The sequence below is a fragment of the Pleurodeles waltl genome, chromosome 3_1 (genome assembly GCF_031143425.1).
Source record: "Pleurodeles waltl isolate 20211129_DDA chromosome 3_1, aPleWal1.hap1.20221129, whole genome shotgun sequence".
NCBI classification, from domain to species: domain Eukaryota; kingdom Metazoa; phylum Chordata; class Amphibia; order Caudata; family Salamandridae; genus Pleurodeles; species Pleurodeles waltl.
The window spans coordinates 528,251,580-528,276,070 of NC_090440.1; the positions used below are offsets into that span (position 1 = coordinate 528,251,580).

Sequence of the window (24,491 nt, forward strand, 5' to 3'; positions counted from 1 at the left end):
AAGCACTTTCAGTTTGCTGTGCTATCCTTTGGTCTTACCAGTGCCCCTTGCGTGTTAAGCTACAAGCACAGCATCACCTCTTATCTGCAGAGATGAGGGGGTGTCAGTCTTCCCCCATCTCGATAACAGGCTTTTGAGGGCAAGCTCACCCCTGACAATAGTCTCCCACCTCAGGACTATGATGGACCTCCTGCTTTCGCTGGGCTTCACTATCATTGTGCCAAAGTCACACCTGAATCCCTCTCAGAATGCTCCCTTTCATCTGAGCTGTTCTGGACCTAGTGCAGTTTCTGGCTTAGCCTCCTGAACGGCGCATCCAGGATATTCAGTCTATGATAGCAATGTTTCAGCCTCAAACCTGGATTTCGGTGAGACTGACTCTGAGGCTGCAGGACCTCATGGCCTTCTGCATCCTGTTTGTGACACATGTCCACGCCATGTGTGGGCTATGCAGTGTGACCTGAAGGTTCCGCGGGTGCAGCATCAGGGGCATCTATCTGACAAGGTTCAGAACTCGGAAGGAACTGGAAAAGGTATGCAGCAGTAGTTAATGAACCGCAGTGGGGTGAGCAGCAGGCTACTCTCCCCTCCCCAGGCAGATCTGACAGTAGTGACAGATGCCTCACTCCTTGGATGGGGTGGCCATCTAGGAGCGATGGAGATCAGATGCCTCTGGTCTTGGGTGGAAACTGAGCTCCATATAACCTTTTAACCCACCCAGCGATTGTAGAAGACGAAACCGCTTTATGGGGTTTCCTTAAAGTGATGAGAAGTTGACCTTCTTTGTGCGGTCTGAGGTCATTAGTCATGACTTCGTAGCCCTTAATCGCTCTGACTACGCATAGCTTAGGAATCTGTGGGAATTATGGCTAAGAAATCGTTCAAGAATTAGATTTTGTACGTCTGTGAATGTGAAACGTGACCCCTCTGACGTAAACACTCTACCTTTTAAGTCCAAGACTCTGACATCTGAGACCCTACGACAGTATAGAAGGCATAGAAGGGGTTGCAAGCTTGGCCGACATCCGTTTTCTGGAAAGGTATTTATTGGACGGCTAATTCCGGAAAAGAGTCAAAACCTTATTGACGTCCCAAAGGGAAGAATAGCGAGGTTGGGGAGGCAGAGACAGTCTAATCCCCTTTAAACGTTTGCAAACCATGGGGTGTTGTCCTGCGGGAGATCCTTCAATCAGACAGTGACCCACGGAAATGGCGGAGCGGAAGGTATTAATCGATCTATATGTTATCCCTTCTGAAGCAAGGGACGCAAAAAAATTAATTCTATGGACAACGTCTGCCCCCCTGGGATCCAAGTGCTATTGAAGGCACCAACCCAACCAGCGTTTCCATGTACAGTTGTACCTTCTGTTAGTACTCTGACCAGGCTCTGGTGAGGAGAACAGCAGCCTCTTGCGAAATTCCTGGGATCTTCCAACGTTCCCGGTAATCCTCCAGGCAACAAAGCAGCAACTTCCAAGGACTTCACGTTTCCCGCCAGAAACGTGAGACTCTACACTCTGCACCCGACACCCCCCAGCTCGACCTGCAGAAAACAAACACCTCAGGGAGGACTCTCCGGCGACTGCGAGCCCGTGAGTAACCAGAGACGACCCCCCTGGGCCCCCACAGCGACGCCTGCAGAGAGAATCTAGAGGCTCACCCTGCCCGCGACTGCCTGTAACAAGGGACCCGATGCCTGGAACCAACACTGCACCCGCAGCCCCCAGGATCTGAAGGAACCGAACTTCGACGCAGGAGTGACCCCCAGGCGACCCTCTGCCTTGCCCAGGTGGTGGCTGTCCCGAGAAACCCCCGTGCCTGCCTGCACTCCCCCGGGTCCCTCCATTGAAACCTATACAAAACCTGATGCCCGCTTTGCACACTGCACCTGGCGGCCCCTGTGCCGCTGAGGGTGTGTTTTGTGTGCCTACTACGTTCCCCCCCTCCCCCCCCCCCCCCAGTGGTATACAAAGCCCCCCTGGTCTGCCCCTTGAGAACGCAGGTACTTACCTGCTGACAGACTGGAACCGGAGCACTCCAGTTCTCCATAGGCGCCTATGTGTTTTGGGCACCTCTTTGACCTCTGCACCTGACCGGCCCTGAGCTGCTGGTGTGGTACCTTTGGGGTTGCCTTGAACCCCCAACGGTGGGCTGCCTATGCCCCAGGACTGAGACATGTAAGTGTTTTACTTACCTCCTAATCTAACCTTTACTTACCTCCTCCAGGAGCTTATTGCCATTTTTTACAAAGACTGTACATGATATTGTTTTCATTCAAAGTTCCTAAAGTATCTAAGTGAAGTACCTTACATTTAAAGTATTAACTGTAAATCTTGAACCTGTGGTTCTTAAAATAAACTAAGAAAATATATTTTTCAATATAAAAACCTATTGGCCTGGAGTAAGTCTTTGAGTGTGTGTTCTTCATTTATTGCCTGTGTGTGTACAACAAATGCTTAACACTACTCTCTGATAAGCCTACTGCTCGACCACACTACCACAAAATAGAGCATTAGAATTATCTACTTTTGCCACTATCTTACCTCTAAGGGGAACCCTTGGACTCTGTGCACACTGTTTCTTACTTTGAAATAGTATATGCAGAACCAACTTCCTACAATGAAGTTTTCAGAAGCTTGTGTCGTGCCAATGACAGGAATGCCAGTCTGCCACCTGATTGGAGGTTCCTGGCAGATGCTCTGCCACCACTGAAATTTGATGGGTGAGACAATACTCCCAGAAGGATTTCTATAGATCGGAAAGAGCTTTCGAGTGGGTGCCTCCCAGGTGGTCTATATAACGCACTGCTGCCACATTGTCCATTTTTAAGAAGACACAGCATTGAGGTTTGTCCCTCGTCCAGCAACGCACTGCAAAAGAGCCCGCCAGGAGCTCCAGGCGATTGATATGGAGGGAGCGTTCTTCGGAAGACCACACTCTGCCAGTGGTACATTCCCCACAACGCGCTCCCCAACCAGAAGCGCTGGCATCAGATTCGGTGACTGATCCGGTTGTGACCCAAAGATGGCACGGCCGTTCCATGCTTCCATGTGAGTAATCCACAATTGGATTTCCTTCTTGGCTTTGTCCGAGAGGAGAACCATTTGAGAATAAGTGAGGCCTTTCTGTAAGTGGGAGATCTTCAACCTTTGAAGGGGCCAATAGTGGAGGAGGGCCTGGAAAGATCACTTGGATGGAAGAGGAGGGGAGGCCCACAGTACAAGCCAGATTGGGAAGGGAAGTTGTTCCCTTGACCAGGGACTGTCTGAGTTTGTGTCGTGATGGTGGCTCTGGCAGAATCTTCCACGAAGCACAAGAATTGGAGGGATTGGGTTGGGATTAGAATTGACTTTGCCTCGTTGATGACGAAGCCCAGAGACTGCAGAAGATGAACGGAAGATTGAAGATGGAGAGAGAGGCAGAGGGGGCTTTGGTCCATCAGGAGAATGTCGTCCAGATAAATTGAGTCTGATGCCTCTGGACTGGAGAAAAACTCCCACGGGGCATAGGAGCTTGGTGAAACACCATAGGGTGGAAGAGAGACCGAACTGGAGAGAGGTAAATTCGAACGTCTGCCCCCTCCATTGAAACTGGAGGAAACAACGATGGGGAGGAAAGATGGGTATTGTTAGATATGCATCCTTTAGGTTGAGATGTACTAGCCAGTCGTTTACCTGTAGGAGATCTCGTAGAAGGTGGATGCCCTCCATTTTGAAGTGTCGGAATACCACCCATTAGTTGAAATCTCTCAGATTGATCACAGGGCGATGACCCCCGTCTCTCTTCTCCACCGACAAAGAGGTTGCTGACAAAGCCCGAGGGATGGGGAAGGTTGGAGCGATAGCCTGTTTCTCCAGTAGCTCGGAGATTTTGGTGTCTATAAGATGCATCTGTGATGGTGAGAAAGTCAGCAGACGAGGTCTCCTTAACTGTACAGGGGAATCGTAAAACTCTATGTGAAACCCCTCTACCATCTGCAGAACCCAGGCATCTGAGGTGAGATCTGCCCAATTGTGAGAGAATAGCGCCAATCTGCCCCCCCCCCCCCCCCTCAAAGCACACCCAATAACAGGAGAAACACTCACCTTGTTGGTTACTGAAGGTGTTGAAAGTGCCTGTGCCGGTGCCCCTGGACCCCCGGTGTCTGGGATATCGATGGGTCAGGTAGAAGGACCCAAAGCGGGACGAGTCCTGCCATTGTCCTCTTCCTCTGGAGGCATTCTAGGATGGGCGGCCAATCGAGCGCCCCCTTCCTCTATTGCCCAAGGCGAAAACCTGAGAGAAGACCTTTTTGATGGAGGTCTGGGCCTTCTCGAAGGAGTTGAAGGTGGAGATGAATTTGCCAAGCTCCCGGATGAACGGCTCCTGAAGAGGCCGACTTGGGCAACTGGGCCTGCCTCCGAAGTTGCCAATTCCCCCAATTTGGGGTCTATCTTAATCAGAAGTGACCTGCGCCTTTCCATAGAAAGAGCGCAGCTGGCATTGCTTAGCAGGATTATTGCCCTTCGCGTCCATCCTGACAGAACTTCTGGGGATATGAGGGATCCCGAAGCTATTGCATCTTCCGCCATGTCCAGGATCTTGGTGAGCGGGCCAACAACGTCCAAGAGTTTGTCCTGGCAGAACCACCAGGACCGGTCGATCCCTTTCTTGAGATCTTTGATGAATTTTCCGAGGAATGTCACCATATTGGTATCAATACCGGGCGTGAGAACTACCTTGTCCTGGAGGGAGGGACGAGGGCATTCCACTTTGAGGCGATTCTGCACCTACTTATCTAGTGGTTTACAAAGACGCCCCTCAACAGAGGCGGCCTCTTTGGGTGCTGGCAGCCACCCCAACCGACTGTGGGTGAACCAGATCTTCCGGACCGAGCATTTCATCCGGAGGAACTTCATCCGATCCGTGGACCTTGTGTGAGAGGAGTGCAGGTCCTTCTGGATCTGTGTCTGCGTCCAGAGATCGCAGGGACTCATCAGGTTTGTCAAAGTGGGGGTCCGAATCATGGGGATGCTCCAAGTCCTCTAGGGCGTCGTCTTCCCATGCGCGTTTCCGTGTAAGTTCCGGACTTTTTGCGCGGCCCCAATTAGAGAGTCCTGAGGGTCCGGTTTGATGATCTTTTGGAAGGGGCAGGGAGCATTGGAATGCCATTAATTCTATTTTCTCCTCTAGGAGAGGCGCCATAAGCTGGGTGACGACCTTATATTTTGAGGCGTCCATGATGTGACAGAAGTTATCATCAATTTGGAGGTAGGATATCTGCTCCTCCTCCATATAATCCCCAGAGTTATCTTCCAATTGTCTGTTTTCAGCCATATTGCCCCAATGTGGCCTGATGGGCACTCTAAGCCACACTCGTTGACTTGATGGCAATGAGGATGCTGAGTAGCTTAATATTGTTGCACAATGTGCTGAATATTGCCCTTAGGGCCAGGGGGGGGACGCTAATTCTCCCTTAAGTTTTTTGTGAGGAGGGGCAGATGGTCGCGCCGATCTAATAGGCCTGGGCCACATCCCTGCTTAAAAGACTGAGCCTTACCTTTCGGGTGTCCGGCTCCAGGCCGGCTCCGCAATTAAATCGGACAGCTCCCACCAAGCGTGGGGATTGCAAAAAAACAAAAAAAACTCCCGTAGTCAGCAGAATGCGAGCGCGCGTCAGTCACCGCTGTTTAAACTAGGCGAAACTGACGCATGATCTCCCCCGGGGTCTAACGCGCAGGATGCCAGGAATGCACGGGGCCTTCTGGCGGTCGGAAGACAGCACCGCACTCGGAGCCATGCTATAAAAGCCGCAAAGGAGACTAGAAACGTTCCCGCGGCCTTAGGGAGTGTTCCCTAGATTAGAACAACGAGGAAACACCGGGTGTAAATAAGAGAGACGAAAACCTTTATAGAAAAAACTGAAATCATACTTATCTTGCTGAGAGCTGTGAAGAAAGAGGAGGGGGAAGACATGGAGTCGGGCTCTTCAGGTGCTGGACGGCTGCTGATTGCATGCAGATGAAGCCCTTCATTGCTGTTTACTTCTTTCCTGATGTTTGCTGGAAAAAGTAGTTTAATGATGATGTACACACTTAATGCTGCTGTTTGAAGTAAAGTGAAGAAAGAAAAGCCTAATTCTCGCCTTCGGTCCTGACATAGAATCAGTTTCCCAGACCCTCCTTCGGAGAAGTATTTCTAAAGTATCTGTTCTGAGGTAAGGAATCTGTGGCTAGAAGTCACTATCAGATGAACGAGTTAATTCAAGGTAATGCTTTATCTGGTAGAGACGCCATCTAGCTGCAGTTTCTTATCGACCCACCCATCCTCCCATCTCTACAAATTTAGCTCCTAGCGTGAAAAGAAACTGAGTTTAGCACTCTTGGGGTGGTGCCTATACAGGCACCATGCACGTCACTTCCGACGATGCCACGCAGTGCCGAATGACCCCACCAAGCTATGAAAAAATTATGGATCCAGTCTGACTCCTGGGGATAATTTTAAGGTTATGAATTTACCGCTAAATAGTCTCTACCTGGTAAGGCATTATCGAAGGTAAGTAACTTTTTCTTTGAGGCCATATTGTTAGGTTTTGGGGTAAATAGTATAATCTAACTTTTTAACAAGCTGCCTTTTTTTTTTCTTTCTTTCTTTCTTTCTTTCTTTCTTTCTTTCTTTCTTTCTTTCTTTCTAAAATGTTTAACTATGCTGGAAAAGTAGCTTGTATTTCTCCTGCCAACACTGTTTAATTGGAAGATACTGCAATACGATGTTTACTAGCTATAGTGTGGACTGATTTTAATGAAACTCAAACCTTCTCTTAGAAATCTGTGGGGGAAGGAGGTAAGAAATCTGGTTCTGGAAAAGGAGGCAACCAGCTTCGCTGCCCAAAGTGCGGAGACTTGTGCACTCATGTGGAAACCTTTGTTTGTAAGTATCACCAGTGTGTTTATTTTGTTCATCAACATAATTTTCCATAATGAACTTGTTTCAAATGGGACTTTAGCAGAGAATACCGGCCAAATGTGGAATAATTGGAGGTCTTTGCATGAAAGACTTAGTTCCTCTTTCTTCTCTGTTTGACCTATGCATTTAACTGTCACTCTAAATGTTTATGCCGATTAACACTTGTGTGTATGACAGAAAATAACTTAGTTACATAGTTCAGACATTTCAACAAGATAATTATATTATCCTTACTGAATGTTTTGAAAATATAGGTCCTTCAAGCAGCAAATGCATTGTTTTATTGCGTTCCTTACTGATGAAAAAGTCTTTAACACTCTTCAGTCAACATAAGACCACAAACCTACTTACCTTTCAGAAAATTATATAGCACTGTTCAAGTAAGCAATTAACTGGAGCAATGCAGCTGTGTCACACTTATATCTTCCAGACTGCCATCCTGGAGTAAATTTTTGTCAACAGTTGTTAAATGCCATCTTCCTACTGCACCCCTACCTGCTTTGTATGGCCAAGTGTTATCAATTTACATGTGGTATTTTTCTTTCAACCTTCTTCCATGCATTGAAAGTTATTCTTGTAATAGTTTGGGATAATTACATTCAGAGCAAAGAGCTCACAATTATGAAGGTTTTGCTGTAATGTGTATGCAAATTTAATGCTAGCATTCCTCACAAAAAATGTGCATGTGGACAGCACCCATCTCTGTTGTACATGCTACGGTGCTGTGCCAGTTACCAATGCATCACCAAATCACAGCTGCCAACTCTTTGGTCAGAGGGACTGAAAGTAGTGGGTTTGGGGCTGCTGCAGCACCCCCAAAATTACCATGCTGGAGTTAAAAGGGTGAATAAGCATTAAGAAGGACTTTAATTGTGTTTTTATCTTGTCACATTTGCTGTGCGTTCAGAGACAATGATCTCATGTCAGGCTGTGTCTTCTGATAAATTGATGCTCATTCTTTTAGCTCCTGAGATTGTTTTATTTTTATTTTCTCTCACTGCAAGTGTAGTATGTGACAGTCTTGCTGGGGTAGAGGGATTGTAAAAGGAAAATCTCAAAGATGTAATTGTTTTAATACACAACAAAATTTTAATGCCTGTACATGAGTTCTAAAAATATTTCACAAAATATCAGCAGTTAGGAAAGCACAAATGAAGCATATTTTTTCTAACTGTGAAGTGTGATGGAGGCAAAGGGCCCAATGTAGAGTTTGGCGGATTAGGGTTACTCCATCACAAATGTGACGGATATACTATGGAAATCATAATACGGCGGATGGGATATCCGCCACGTTTGTGGCGGAGTAACCCGTCTGCCAAACTCTCAATCAGGCCCAAATATTTTGATAGGATCGAAAACTAATCAAGACAGATGACATGGTGATTGCTCAATGATCTCTGAAACCTAATTTCCACTCATCATTTGTGTCCTATATAGTTCTATCAATAGAATTGCATGTCTGTGCACTGTTTGTGGGACTGCTAGTTCATCTGTTTCTGGAGGAAATTCCTCCTAACACAATGACAAAGACATCAGTGGACCCTAACTCTGTTGGATGGCCAGTGATTAACTTTCCTCTAAGCCATTCATTTATTGGAGTGAGTTAGCAAGCGATAACACTTAAAGAGCATCCTTCTAAATTGTAATCTTCTCAAGGTGCTGATAACCAAACTTTCTGAGGCACTGAGTGTGAGAAGGTAGCCTCTTTCTAGCCTTGTTACCCCCACTTTTGGCCTGTTTGTGAGTGTATGTCAGGGTGTTTGTCACTGTTTTCACTGTCTCACTGGGATCCTGAGAGCCAGGCCTCAGTGCTCATAGTGAAAACACTATGTTTTCAGTATGGTTGTTATGTGTCACTGGGATCCTGCTGGTCAGGACCCCAGTGCTCATAGGTTTGTGGCCTATATGTATGTGTCACTGGGACCCTGTCACACAGGGCCCCAGTGCTCATAGGTGTGCATGTATATGTTCCCTGTGTGGTGCCTAACTGTCTCACCGAGGCTCTGCTAACCAGAACCTCAGTGGTTATGCTCTCTCATTACTTTCAAATTGTCACTAACAGGCTAGTGACCAATTTTACCAATTTACATTGGCTTACTGGAACACCCTTATAATTCCCTAGTATATGGTACTGAGGTACCCAGGGTATTGGGGTTCCAGGAGATCCCTATGGGCTGCAGCATTTCTTTTGCCACCCATAGGGAGCTCTGACAATTCTTACACAGGCCTGCCACTGCAGCCTGAGTGAAATAACGTCCACGTTATTTCACAGCCATTTTACACTACACTTAAGTAACTTATAAGTCACCTATATGTCTAACCTTTACCTGGTAAAGGTTAGGTGCAAAGTTACTTAGTGTGAGGGCACCCTGGCACTAGCCAAGGTGCCCCCACATTGTTCAGAGCCAATTCACTGAACTTTGTGAGTGCGGGGACACCATTACACGCGTGCACTACATATAGGTCACTACCTATATGTAGCTTCACCATGGTAACTCCGAATATGGCCATGTAACATGTCTATGATCATGGAATTGCCCCCTCTATGCCATCCTGGCATTGTTGGTACAATTCCATGATCCCAGTGGTCTGTAGCACAGACCCTGGTACTGCCAGACTGCCCTTCCTGGGGTTTCACTGCAGCTGCTGCTGCTGCCAACCCCTCAGACAGGCAGCTGCCCTCCTGGGGTCCAGCCAGGCCTGGCCCAGGATGGCAGAACAAAGAACTTCCTCTGAGAGAGGGTGTGACACCCTCTCCCTTTGGAAAATGGTGTGAAGGCAGGGGAGGAGTAGCCTCCCCCAGCCTCTGGAAATGCTTTGTTGGGCACAGATGTGCCCAATTCTGCATAAGCCAGTCTACACCGGTTCAGGGACCCCTTAGCCCCTGCTCTGGCGCGAAACTGGACAAAGGAAAGGGGAGTGACCACTCCCCTGACCTGCACCTCCCCTGGGAGGTGTCCAGAGCTCCTCCAGTGTGCTCCAGACCTCTGCCATCTTGGAAACAGAGGTGCTGCTGGCACACTGGACTGCTCTGAGTGGCCAGTGCCACCAGGTGACGTCAGAGACTCCTTGTGATAGGCTCCTTCAGGTGTTAGTAGCCCTTCCTCTCTCCTAGGTAGCCAAACCCTCTTTTCTGGCTATTTAGGGTCTCTGTCTCTGGGGAAACTTCAGATAACGAATGCATGAGCTCAGCCGAGTTCCTCTGCATCTCCCTCTTCACCTTCTGATAAGGAATCGACCGCTGACCGCGCTGGAAGCCTGCAAACCTGCAACATAGTAGCAAAGACGACTACTGCAACTCTGTAACGCTGATCCTGCCGCCTTCTCGACTGTTTTCCTGCTTGTGCATGCTGTGGGGGTAGTCTGCCTCCTCTCTGCACCAGAAGCTCCGAAGAAATCTCCCGTGGGTCGACGGAATCTTCCCCCTGCAACCGCAGGCACCAAAAAGCTGCATCTCCGGTCCCTTGGGTCTCCTCTCAGCACGACGAGCGAGGTCCCTCGAATCCAGCGACACCGTCCAAGTGACTCCCACAGTCCAGTGACTCTTCAGCCCAAGTTTGGTGGAGGTAAGTCCTTGCCTCACCTCGCTGGGCTGCATTGCTGGGAACCGCGACTTTGCAAGCTTCTCCGGCCCCTGTGCACTTCCGGCGGAAATCCTGTGTGCACAGCCAAGCCTGGGTCCACGGCACTCTAACCTGCATTGCACGACTTTCTAAGTTGGTCTCCGGCGACGTGGGACTCCTTTGTGCAACTTCGGCGAGCACCGTTTCACGCATCCTCGTAGTGCCTGTTTCTGGCACTTCTCCGGGTGCTACCTGCTTCAGTGAGGGCTCTTTGTCTTGCTCGACGTCCCCTCTCTCTGCAGGTCCAATTTGCGACCTTCTGGTCCCTCCTGGGCCCCAGCAGCGTCCAAAAACGCCAAACGCACGATTTGCGTGTAGCAAGGCTTGTTGGCGTCCATCCGGCGGGAAAACACTTCTGCACGACTCTCCAAGGCGTGGGGGATCCATCCTCCAAAGGGGAAGTCTCTAGCCCTTGTCGTTCCTGCAGTATTCACAGTTCTTCAGCCTAGTAAGAGCTTCTTTGCACCAACCGCTGGCATTTCTTGGGCATCTGCCCATCTCCGAGCTGCTTGTGACTTTTGGACTTGGTCCCCTTGTTCCACAGGTACCCTCAGACAGGAATCCATCGTTGTTGCATTGCTGATTTGTGTTTTCCTTGCATTCTCCCTCTAACACGACTATTTTGTCCTTAGGGGAACTTTAGTGCACTTTGCACTCACTTTTCAGGGTCTTGGGGAGGGTTATTTTTCTAACTCTCACTATTTTCTAATAGTCCCAGCGACCCTCTACAAGGTCACATAGGTTTGGGGTCCATTCGTGGTTCACATTCCACTTTTGGAGTATATGGTTTGTGTTGCCCCTATCCCTATGTTTCCCCATTGCATCCTATTGTAACTATACATTGTTTGCACTGTTTTCTAAGACTATACTGCATATTTTTGCTATTGTGTATATATATCTTGTGTATATTTCCTATCCTCTCACTGAGGGTACACTCTAAGATACTTTGGCATATTGTCATAAAAATAAAGTACCTTTATTTTTAGTATAACTGTGTATTGTGTTTTCTTATGATATTGTGCATATGACACTAAGTGGTACTGTAGTAGCTTCACACGTCTCCTAGTTCAGCCTGAGCTGCTTTGCTAAGCTACCATTATCTATCAGCCTACGCTGCTAGACACCCTATACACTAATAAGGGATAACTGGGCCTGGTGCAAGGTGCAAGTACCCCTTGGTACTCACTACAAGCCAATCCAGCCTCCTACACTGAGGACATGGAACAAAGTGCTGGAAAATAATACAGTTTAAGAGCAACAACAAATGCAAATGGGATACTCTTTTCACCCTGCTTTTATTTTCACTGTAGCAAATCCTGTGTGTTACTGGTTTCTGGGTTTTGATCATGTGATTTAGTGGTGTAGTGTTTAGAGCATTAGTCTGCTGAATCATAAGTTGGCTACAAAGAAATCACGTTATAGCTTCCTCATCCAGTCCTGCAGACCCACTTGTTCTAAACGTGATGACTGGATGGATCTATGGTGGTATGCCATGGCTTTGATCCAGCAGACATGTCCAATACAAAGGCACAGTACAACTGCACCTGGAGCCCTAGTGTTGCATATGGAACTTCTGCTGCACCTTAGGACACTGAACCCACCTCCCACACTGAGGCAGACAGTGATATCAGCAAATCTTTCCCATCCACCAGGAGTGTGCCGTATGCATCTTCCCAGGGTCCAGCTGACATGTCAGACAGGAAGCAATGGAATATGGCTTGGGTAGGCTCCTGAGACGCCATGCCTAATCTACAAACTGATTGGGGATCTGTAGCCTAGAGCACTCTACTGCTGGCTGTTGCAGCCAGCAAAGAATCGAAACTGAAAGCGCTGCTTCCCTGACATGGAAGAGGAAAGTTCCTAAGATGTGGTCGTCTGGCGACCAAAATCACGTTTGGGCACTTGACAGCACTAAATGACTGCATCCCTGAAGAATCCCTGAAGATTGCAGAAGGCTGTCTCTGCACCTTTGGTGCACCAATTGAGGCTTTGTACAGCAGAATCGCCCTGGACTTGTGGATCTGGCTGTGCTCATTCTGGCTGTCCTGCCACTAAGTGTATAGATGTTGCTGAATAGGAAAGAGGTGTGGGGGAAAGCGCAAGCCCTTAAAAATAAATTATCTACAACACCTTGTTATCCTAGCACCCTCCTTTCCCAGCTCTACTACACACAGCATAAGGTCCCCTTTCAAAGAGCATGAAATTACTGCTACTAGTGGGGAAGTGAACATCAACTAAATACAAGTTAAATAACTAGTAAGTGAATTAACACGCCCAAGAGGGTCTAGTCACCCTAGCAATACAAGCAGGGCTAAATGATAACTGTATACATCCAAATTACACATAATTGTTGCTAGATCAAAGCACCCTAAATGTGCCCAGTTCAAGTGCCTGGGCTCAAGAACATAACTAACTAACAAAGTTGAAATAATAAGCAGACTACCCACAAGTACTCCCTGCATTGCACCTGTGGATGTCTATTACATAGCTGTTATAATCCTATTTTATGTTTTACTAATTGATTGACTAACTCCTAAATCAAATGGGCAGACTCAAACCATTTAATTCAGAGCCTGCAGCTGTTGCAGTAATGCCTTCACCAAACAACCTCGGAAAGCAGAGTCAAAGGATTCAACATATGATCACAACTGGTTGTGTTGCCAACTGAAGATGAAGATAAGCTAAAACCCACTCTGCAAGCTGCGAGGGAGTCCAGAATGGCTGTGGTTCACACACTGTGGATTGATACTGTGGCCATAGAGATCAGTTTTGTAAGAGCTGATCATTGCTAAGTGAGTTTGCAACCCCAAAACCAATATAAGCTGCACTGAAACCTGACATAAAGAATCTGCTATGTGTGCTCTGATGGATAGTGTCCGATTCGTGGCATAGAGGGTGATCATGCAGAGGAGCACTCCAGGCGCAAAAAACATTCTTATGGTGGGCCTTCTTGAAAGCATTAAGAATGCCAACATAAAGGTGTTTTTGAAGACTGGGTTTCCAAGGCAGTGGCATCATTGACTCTAATGTTTTACAATGGAACAAACACATTGAACCCTGGTGATCCCCTTTCGTGACAGCTCTTCTGTGACTGATAGCTACATTTCTTAATTATGCAGACACGGGCCTCATCTTGCAATGAGTCAGAGCAATGGGCCCTGTACAATTGTCGAATGCTACAGTTAGGTTTTCCAGGCTACTATTTAGCAAAAGGAATTCCTACCATGAGGAAGTGAAATTTAACAGCATGGGATCCTTTGAAAACCGAAGGTGTTGTAGATAGAAAGGATACTTCTTCACAGATGTTAAGGCAGTCTGCAACTGGTTGAAAGAGGACCTTTGAGAACGGCAGGACCAGTAACAGCGTGAATAGGACTGGCTCACATCGAGAAGTAAGAAATGACGTATATTATTTGGTAGACCCTCCCCCCCACCCCCCTCCCTGAGGCACAGATTGCAAGAAGCAAAAAAGCAAACATGGCTCCATTGAAGGTGATATGTAATCACCAGTGAAGTGCGGCACCAGAAGATCCTGAGGCCATACATGCAGGTTCTGAATCTGACACTGGTAAGTTGACAAATAAGCATGGCAGTAGGCCGGGGCCACCCTAATAGCTGCCTAAGTGACTATGTAAAGTAGTTGGGATAAACCTGCCCATTTCCCTTAAGATTTGTGTAATAATTGCAGATGATGTCTAAATACAGTTGCTCCCAACTAGCCCCTCATAAGATAGCATCCTTTAGCATTTACTAAGGCTTACGTTCTAAAGTACAAGCTGATGGGAGAGGTGAAAACTCGTGAAGTCCGGAAAAAAAACCTGTGTAATTGAAATATAGCCCCCAAAATATAATCTGCAAACACAACATAGTTGAAATGGAACATTCAGACATCTGGCAATAAGTCTGGAAATTTAGCGTGCTGTGAGACTCGAACATCAGCTAGCACATATTTATCTACATGAAAAACACATAATTAAATTTGTCCCTATTACAGAAGGACACATACACATTCTTTACGTGGAATGTGTCTGGTTAGTGACTACCAGCATTTTAAAATTCATGCATTTATTAGATGCAGATGAGTAGACTAAATAGAGAACTAATCATAATTATCTCCAGATATGCAGCAAATTTTGCATCAATGAACCTTTTATAACATATTGACCAAACTCCTCCTCGACCAGGAGGTGTTTTTGATATGAGATGACAACTTCTATTCCATTAAAGGACCATCATTCCAACCCTACCTGAGACAGTTACCTCAAAAACAGCACAAGACTCCAAAGTGTGGTTGACAAATGGGAAACTTGGAGATGTTTGTAGGTACACCCATCCTCTTGACACAGAATATTCCTTTTACTCTGTAGTATATAACCTCTGTGGTACTTTGGATATGTTTAAACTTCTTGTACGCACCACCACCATTATTTACCAGCCTTGATTATTAATGTTGAATACCTGGGGATAACAATCCTTGATCACTCCTTCCCTTAATGATCTCATTCTTAGGGAGAAGGTGACTAACTTTTATGGAGACTGGAGATTACAACCATCTTCAGCGATTTTCCCCCTGCCCCCCTCCCCCCGCCCGTTTATCCCAGTGCCTGTGTGCAAACAAAGTGGTTCTGGTGCTGGTATCTTCTTGGTTGGACTACTGTAATGTGCTTTTTCTTGACATTAGCAAGTCGGCCTTAACTAAGCTACAGAAGCAGTGTCCGTTTTCCAGCCCTTTTTGGGTTTACAGCTTATCTATATTATCCTGCTTTCGTTTCTTCCTTAGTTGGAAAAACTAATGTGAAATGTTTTCTTATGACCATTTTCATTTATCGATGTCTTTTTATTAGTAATAATAATTAGTTCCTTTGTTTTGTAAATAAACTGAACAAAATTGGACCGAAGTAACTTGGTAATAGGGTTAAAAAAATAAACATGATTGTCTAAAAATTCGTCCTTTTGTTATTTGCCCTTACGATCGAGCCCCTTGCTAGTATTATCCGGTTCCACACAGATATCCTAGGTTTCTGGGTGGGCAAGGGGGAGAGTGAATCAGTAAAGATCTTGCTACATGCGGAAAATATCCTTCTTTACGTCCCCAGCCCGATGGAGACGTTGCCCTGGATCTGGGATACACTCGAAAAATACTGGACTTACTCAGGCTACAGAATTAACTTGTCCAAGACAACCCTTTTCCAGTATCGGGCAGCATTGCATGTATTGTACCACCTGCTAACCTACACATAGGTGGGGATGGCTTCAAATATTTGGAGATTTACATCACAACAGACCTCGTCAAAAGAAGATAGCAAAACCTAACAAAAGTTATCTCTGAGCTCCACAAGGACATGGAGCGCTGGGGGAAAATCCTTTTAACATTATTCAGGAGGGCAGCCCTGTTTATAATGAGATCTCTACCTAAATTACTGTACGCCTTCCAAAACACCTGTTGTAGGAGGCTGGACTGGCTTGTAGTGAGTACCAAGGGGTACTTACACCTTGCACCAGGCCCAGGTATCCCTTATTAGTGTATAGGGTGTCTAGCAGCTTAGGCTGATAGATAATGGTAGCTTAGCAGAGCAGCTTAGGCTGAACTAGGAGACGAGTGAAGCTCCTACAGTACCACTAGTGTCATATGCACAATATCATAAGAAAACACAATACACAGATATACTAAAAATAAAGGTACTTTATTTTTATGACAATATGCCAAAAGTATCTCAGTGAGTACCCTCAGTATGAGGATAGCAAATATACACAAGATATATGTACACAATACCAAAAATATGCAGTATAGTATTAGAAAACAGTGCAAACAATGTATAGTTACAATAGGATGCAATGGGGACACATAGGGATAGGGGCAACACAAACCATATACTCCAAAAGTGGAATGCGAACCACAAATGGACCCCAAACCTATGTGACCTTGTAGAGGGTCGCTGGGACTGTAAGAAAACAGTGAGGGTTAGAAAAATAGCCCATCCCAAGACCCTGAAAAGTGTGTGCAAAGTGCGCTAAAGTTCCCCAAAGGACATAGAAGTCGTGATAGGGGAATTCTGCAGGAAAGACACAAACCAGCAATGCAACAACGATGGATTTCCAGTCGAGGGTACCTGTGGAACAAGGGGACCAAATCCAAAAGTCACAAGCAAGTTGGAGATGGGCAGATGCCCAGGAAATGCCAGCTGTGGATGCAAAGAAGCTGCTACTGGACAGTAGAAGCTGAAGGTTCTGCAGGAACGACAAGGGCTAGGAACTTCCCCTTTGGAGGACGGATCCCTCACGCCGTGGAGAGTCGTGCAGAAGTGTTTTCCTGAAGAAAGACCGCAAACAAGCCTTGCTAGCTGCAAGTCGTGCGGTTAGGGTTTTTGGATGCTGCTGTGGCCCAGGAGGGACCAGGATGTCGCCAATTGCGTCTGGGGACAGAGGGGGCGTTGAGCAAGACAAGGAGCCCTCTCAGAAGCAGGCAGCACCCGCAGAAGTGCCAGAACAGGCACTACGAAGTGGAGTGAAACGGTGCTCACCCGAAGTTGCACAAAGGAGTCCCACGCCGCCGGAGGACAACTTAGGAGGTCGTGCAATGCAGGTTAGAGTGCCGTGGACCCAGGCTGGACTGTGCACAAAGGATTTCCGCCGGAAGTGCACGGAGGCCGGAGTAGCTGCAAAAGTCGCGGTTCCCAGCAATGCAGTCTGGTGTGGGGAGGCAAGGACTTACCTCCACCAAACTTGGACTGAAGAGTCACTGGACTGTGGGAGTCACTTGGACAGAGTTGCTGGATTCAAGGGACCTCGCTCGTTGTGCTGAGAGGAGACCCAGGGGACCGGTGATGCAGTTCTTTGGTGCCTGCGGTTGCAGGGGGACGATTCCGTCGACCCACGGGAGATTTCTTCGGAGCTTCTAGTGCAGAGAGGAGGCAGACTACCCCCACAGCATGCAACACCAGGAAAACAGTCGAGAAGGCGGCAGGATCAGCGTTACAGAGTTGCAGTAGTCGTCTTCGCTACTTTGTTGCAGTTTTGCAGGCTTCCAGCGCGGTCAGCAGTCGATTCCTTGGCAGAAGGTGAAGAGAGAGATGCAGAGGAACTCTGATGAGCTCTTGCATTCGTTATCTAAGGAATTCCCCAAAGCAGAGACCCTAAATAGCCAGAAAAGAGGGTTTGCCTACTTAGGAGAGAAGATAGGCTAGCAACACCTGAAGGAGCCTATCAGAAGGAGTCTCTGACGTCACCTGCTGGCCCTGGCCACTCAGAGCAGTCCAGTGTGCCAGCAGCACCTCTGTTTCCAAGATGGCAGAGGTCTGGAGCACACTGGAGGAGCTCTGGGCACCTCCCAGGGGAGGTGCAGGTCAGGGGAGTGGTCACTCCCCTTTCCTTTGTCCAGTTTCGCGCCAGAGCAGGGCTGAGGGGTCCCTGAACCGGTGTAGACTGGCCTATGCAGAAATGGGCACCATCTGTGCCCATGAAAGCATTTCCAGAGGCTGGGGGAGGCTACTCCTCCCCAGCCCTAACACCATTTTCCAAAGGGAGAGGGTGTAACACCCTCTCTCTGAGGAAGTCCTTTGTTCTGCCTTCCTGGGCCAAGCCTGGCTGGACCCCAGGAGCGCAGAAACCTGTCAGAGGGGTTGGCAGCAGCAGCAGCTGCAGTGAAACCCCGGGAAAGGCAGTTTGGCAGTACCCAGGTCTGAGCTACAGACCTGTGGGATCATGGGATTGTGCCAACTATGCCAGGATGGCATAGAGGGGGCAATTCCATGATCATAGACATGTTACATGGCCATATTCGGAGTTACCATTGTGAAGCTACATATAGGTAGTGACCTATATGTAGTGCACGCGTGTAATGGTGTCCCCGCACTCACAAAGTCCGGGGAATTGGCCCTGAACAATGTGGGGGCACCTTGGCTATTGCCAGGGTGCCCACACACTAAGTAACTTAGCACCCAACCTTTACCAGGTAAAGTTTAGACATATAGGTGACTTATAAGTTACTTAAGTGCAGTGTAAAATGGCTGTGAAATAACGTGGACGTTATTTCACTCAGGCTGCAGTGGCAGGCCTGTGTAAGAATTGTCAGAGCTCCCTATGGGTGGCAAAAGAAATGCTGCAGCCCATAGGGATCTCCTGGAACCCCAATACCCTGGGTACCTCAGTACCATATACTAGGGAATTATAAGGGTGTTCCAGTATGCCAATGTAAATTGGTAAAATTGGTCACTAGCCTGTTAGTGACAATTTGAAAGAAATGAGGGAGCATAACCACTGAGGTTCTGAATAGCAGAGCCTCAGTGAGACAGTTAGTCATAACACAGGTAACACATTCAGGGCACACTAATGAGCACTGGGGCCCTGGCTGGCAGGGTCCCAGTGACACATACAACTAAAACAACATATATACAGTGAACAATGGGGGTAACATGCCAGGCAAGATGGTACTTTCCTACACCTGTGTAAAATTGTCTGACATAATTGCCAAATTAGATGAGGAGGTCTGTGCATTCCTTGGGGCAGGAAACACCCCAGGATCTCCCTGCAGTCACTCCAGCGAAACGTATACAATGGCGGGATATCTCTATCGGATCGCAGGGCATATTATTGGGCAACACACTTGATAGCAATAAATGACTGGGAGCACGGACCTGGGGGCCAACCCATGTATCTGCTTGAGAGAAGTCAATTCACGCATGAATCTGACCAACACTACTTATAAGGGGGCAAAGGCTTGCAAGCACTCCTGCTACCCACACAACTTACGATGGATGCTTGGAACAAGGCCGGAGGCAATATGAGGTTGCACGCCACACTAACTAGGGAAAATCCGTTGTGGGAGCACTCCTACTTGAAGGAATTGGGGAGGCTGTCGGGCTTTTGGGGATGGGACACCATTGATATTTCTAAATTTGGGCACATGATCAAGAAGGGTGCACTGAAAACCTTCTGCAACCTGCAAGAGGAATACCTTCTTTCAGGAACGCAGCACTATCATTACATTCATGCTTGGTGAGCCGAAAACTTGGATGAATCGGACCTCCCAGACTACGCTCCGTTAGAGGGACATTTCCACATGGGTCAACTAGAAGAGGAAGCCATCTCTTGGATATACAAAACTCTAAATAATAACATGCCAGACACTCAGCTGAAGTGCCGATGAGAGGGAGATCTGGGGCCAATGGATGATACAGACTGGGAGATCACCCTTATGCACCCCCGCACAGTGGCCATAAGAATCCGATTACTATTTATTCAGTTTAAAATCCTGCACAGGATTTACTATGATAGGCTGAGACTACACACAATGGGAAGGACCCCAACTCCTCCCTGCCTCCGCTGTGGGCCTGCATGGGGCACATTCATGCTTACGCTGTGAACATGCCCAAATATACAGAAATATTGGTCAAGTCTTATAGGTGAATTGGGTGAGATCCTCGAGGCACATATTCCAGTGGAACCCTGCTATATACTGCTCCGCATACACACAGGTGTAGACCGGTCACGCTCCAAACTCCTTTTTGGCAATCTAGGACTAGTTGTGGCGAAGAGAGACATTGGGGGACCCCCAGTACTTGGCAAAGCCCCCACTATTGCAGAGTGCATTCAAGGGATGGAACAGAATATGATGGCCGAGATGTTGACTTACCGGGCCCATGGATGCCCACAAAAATGTAATAAGGTGTGGGGTGCATGGAAGTCTTATCATGACCTGCAGGACAAGTTAGCCCACTCACAAGTTGAACATTACACTTGAGCACTGACACACTGTCTTATTCATGTCCAACACAGAAAATATATTGGAAGCCCTTCCTTGCTCAAACAGATGGGATTAACAACTGTATTAGCAGATCTGGTATCAATTCTAATGTATTTTGTTAATGTAATTATTGTCTCCATATTTCAAGTCCAGCACGGGAGCAGGACAATTCAGTTCTTATGAGTGTGATTTACCTTGGTGGGGCAAGTGCATTCCGAGCAGGCTCCACCTCTACGTAAAAGCACCTCACAGGTGGTCAGTCTTTTCCACATAGGATTCTTAACTTTGAGACATTTCCAGGGAAACTCATCTTACACTGTAAAATGCATAGCCTTCTAGATCCTGTTTTCTCCTGGTGGAGTTTCAACCCTGCTGCCACTGATTTTAATAAATGCCTTGTGTAGGGCAAATGTTGCGGAGTGATGGCCATGTCATCTGTTTGGTTGGTTTTCCTTAATCCCAATCCATCAAAGGTAGATTTGTCAAAGTGTCATTCAGATAGCTGAGGAACAGAAGAGGTCCACTACATGAGTGAGAAAGAGGGAATTGATTATAGGTCGAAATCTTGCTCTGTCCACTTCTGCTGCATAGGGTACACACGCTCTTCTTCCCATAATGTCGATTCTGCCACTCAGAAGATGTCCATCTACTCATTATTACTGACACTTCTGATCAATGTCAAGAGATACTTCAGTGAGATTTCTGACTTCGAGGCATACTCCTGTTTCAACATAAAAATGCTTGGATTTCCCTGAGCCGGAACTTGGAGAAACATCTTGATGGTGGGGGCTCACCATCTGAGTTGCCTTCTATCTGCAAGTCGTGGAGCAGAGTTGTACCACTTTCTCCATTTTGTGGAAATTGTGTATATGGTGATTTCTGTCTCAACAGAGGATGATGACGAGACCGATCTCCCTTTGGCATAAACCTTTCTCGACAGTCGTGCTCAGCCTTTTATCCAGGATCGTCAGAGAGATGCGAGGTCCTGAGGTAAACGTTATTCCGGGTCTAGTGGTCTGAGCATTTTTGGAAGAGTTGAAGAGAATAGGACCCTGAACACAACTCTCATTGTAGATGTCCTGGTGACTGCCAGCCTGAATCATTTTCGCAGTAGGACAGGACATGCCATAGGTATTTGCTTCAATAATTACTCCCTGATTCTGGTTTATCATCGGATTTAGAAGTGCCTGCACAATTTCCATCCAGAATCTCCTGTTTACAACAGCTTTTCTTTTTCCATAGCTCCTCATAGAACACTGAAAATTAACTACTAGCAGCACACCTGAAGTTAGCACTTTTTAAAAAAAAATTCAGATGGTACCTCAAGTTCAGCCGTTTGCACCTCTGCTTCCTTGTCTTTTGGAGTCTATGATGGATGCTTTTGTGAATGCTTTCTTTATGCTGCCAGCAAAGTTCACTTAGTCTGATCAGCTGTCCTTGAAAGAGTTGGCCCTGGCAGATTCCTTTGTTGTAGCTACAGCAAAGTTGTTTAATGCAGCATGCTCGACTTCCTCAGAATTGCAGCTGAAAGAAAGAAGATGGGATGCTTTGGGACAAAAGGTTTGTCAGATATTGGCTGGTATTGTGAAAGCTGCCATTTCTTCTGCTCTTGAGTTCCTCTGACTGATCGCTTTTGGATTCGGTGAACCAATTCATGGAGGTACGTCCATGAAGTAAGATGATTTTCTTGAGATGGTTAAGGAAGGCATTACATTGGCTAACCTGATTTGCATAGTGAGGAATACTGCAGATATTGCCATAGTAAACATTTGTCATAGAGTTTCAGTGTGATGCTCTTCCTGGTTCAGACTTGTGTTGACCATTCATGCACAACAAAAGATGCCGGAATTGTCCTTATATTGGACTTATCTTTTTAGACCTTTTATAGACTTCAGGCAGCTGAGGAAACCAAAAAAACTGAAGATGGATGCAGAAACATTGACAAGTCTGTAGAAGGGAAAGGTGCTTGCACGCATGCAGTTTAAATCTTTCAGCTAAGAGAAATATCCCTTGCACAACATTTTAGAAAGGACAAAGGACCAATAGCAACAGGCTTTTCAAAATCAAACATCTTGCCAAGCAGAGGATAATGGCCAACAGTCTTTTGTTGCCACCTACAAAACAATGACTCCATCGTAAGCAACAGGTCTTTCAAATCCAAGTTCTTGCCAAGAGAAGGATAATGGACAACAGTCTTTTGCTGCCACCTGCAAAACAGTGACCCCATCATCCTGCTCCCACTGATGAGCACATCTGTGAGAGGAAGCATATCCAACTCTCTCCTGCCTGGCAGGAAATTACCAAGGATATGTGGGTGCTAGATGTGCAGTAAGCATTCAAAATCGGGTTTTCCAGCTCTCCCCACTCTGATTTCACTGAAGTGAATTGAATCCTACAATGCTGGACCGGTTGTTTCAAGAGACTTTATCACTGCTAGAAAACTGGGTGATGGACCCAGCACTGAGACACCAGTGGAACAAGGGAATCTATTCCTGTTATTTACTAAGCAAGAAGAAAGGTCCCTAGCAAGAGGTTTACCCTTTTTTTAGGTTTGAAAATGTAAACAAGTGGGTACAATTGGGAAAAACTCAAAATACAGACTGTTTAAAAATGTTTCCCTTTTCTGCATCAAGGCAACTACGCTTATGCTATGGCTCTGCAGGGAGCCTATTTTCATGCACCCAGCTGTTCAAATCATAAAAATCTAGATTAACAGTCATTATTGCTATAAAGTATGTCCATTCGGACTGAAATCAACTCTTATGATTTTTTTTTCCAAAAGTTTTGGCAGTCGTACCAGCTTGCCCCACAAAAGTGTTAATTTACCTTCATCTAAAGGATTGGCTAATCAAAGGTTCTTCTCATCCAAGACTTCAAGACCTTCACCTGCAGTAGACTTGCTTTTCAAATTGTGTCTCAATCTTAATGTAAAGAAGTTCACATTAAACAAAGAAAAAGGAAAGTGTCTCGCCTCACAAAAGTTTTCTTTCCATCTGTCAGAAATGTCTACCACTCTGTCTGGTTGAGTCCTCTTTACTCTGGAGTAAAGATCTCCGGCAAATAGCCCCCCTATGGGGGGTGCCCGTCAGACATTGCAGCGCCAGTCTGACGAGGATCATTTCCGATGATGAAGCTTGACACTCATTTTGGGTGTGTAAGGATTCTTGCTCCTAGAATTAGGACTTCTTTCTCCTACTTCCTTTTTGGAACAGTGTATTTTGTTGTAAAGTGCATTATATTAGGGAGGTCATACACTGGACCATTATTTCTCCCCATCCCTTTACTTGTTCTACATTGTACAGCAGTTTCGCTGTGGGATATTACATATCTTGATTAGTCCCTCATTATGGATAATTTTCAGGGACTTCGCTTTGATGATGACATTGTGTCTGCAATTCTGCACACTCCGTCCATCTTGGTCAACGATGGTGCTGGACCTTCGGGTCCTACAAAAGAAGAGTGGGATAAATTGTCCTCACTCAAATGTGACCTTATTAAGACAGTCCTTCATGGTACTATCATGACTGAGTACCTGAGAGCCAACATAGCCCCTAACGGGCTTCTAGTGTCTAATATGCCGAGGATATTTCTACAGGACCTGGCTTTCAGGAAGGATTGGGCCCAGATCGCTTGGAAGTGTACCAGGGACTGGCTTGTCCTTATTATTAACACTTCTAAGCGGCTAGTAGAATCCATTACCATTCAGATCAACTTGATGGAAAGCTCACTAAAAACCACAGTTGCCTTGACCGCCTTTAAGAGCCGATTGGCGAAGATTAATTCTGATCTTAATGAGACGAAGGAATTCCTCACTCAGCAAAAGATCACCAAATTACAGAAAGATATCATCAAGTTCAGCAGAGAGAAGGTCTATCCTTATATCAAAGAAGACTATGCCGCTGATACTCAATCTCTTTCCTCAGATGATTCTTCTTCCTCTGTTAAGAAGCCCTGAAAATTCAGCAACAGCTCCTCTTCTGACAGATGGAGCACTGATGACGATAGATCTCAACCTTACTTCCACTTCCCTCAGTACCCTCATGGCCAGCCGTTAGCATGGCAACCCCCATTCCCCTTCTACCAGCCGCGCCCCGTGGTACCATATGTGCCTTTTTTAGGTCACGGCCGGGGCAGAGGAAGAGGCAGAAGGAGAGGAAGAGGCAGAAGGGTTCATTGGGCAC

At 46.6% G+C, this 24,491-nt stretch overlaps 1 protein-coding gene across 1 annotated transcript in view; it reads left to right on the forward strand.

The window, feature by feature from the left end:
• CLPX (caseinolytic mitochondrial matrix peptidase chaperone subunit X) overlaps positions 1-24,491 on the forward strand; it is a 360,248-nt gene that overhangs the window by 52,596 nt on the left and 283,161 nt on the right. The window contains exon 3 of the mRNA XM_069222819.1: positions 6,804-6,909. Coding sequence (XP_069078920.1) covers positions 6,804-6,909 — 106 coding nt within the window. The remainder of the gene's footprint in view (positions 1-6,803; positions 6,910-24,491) is intronic.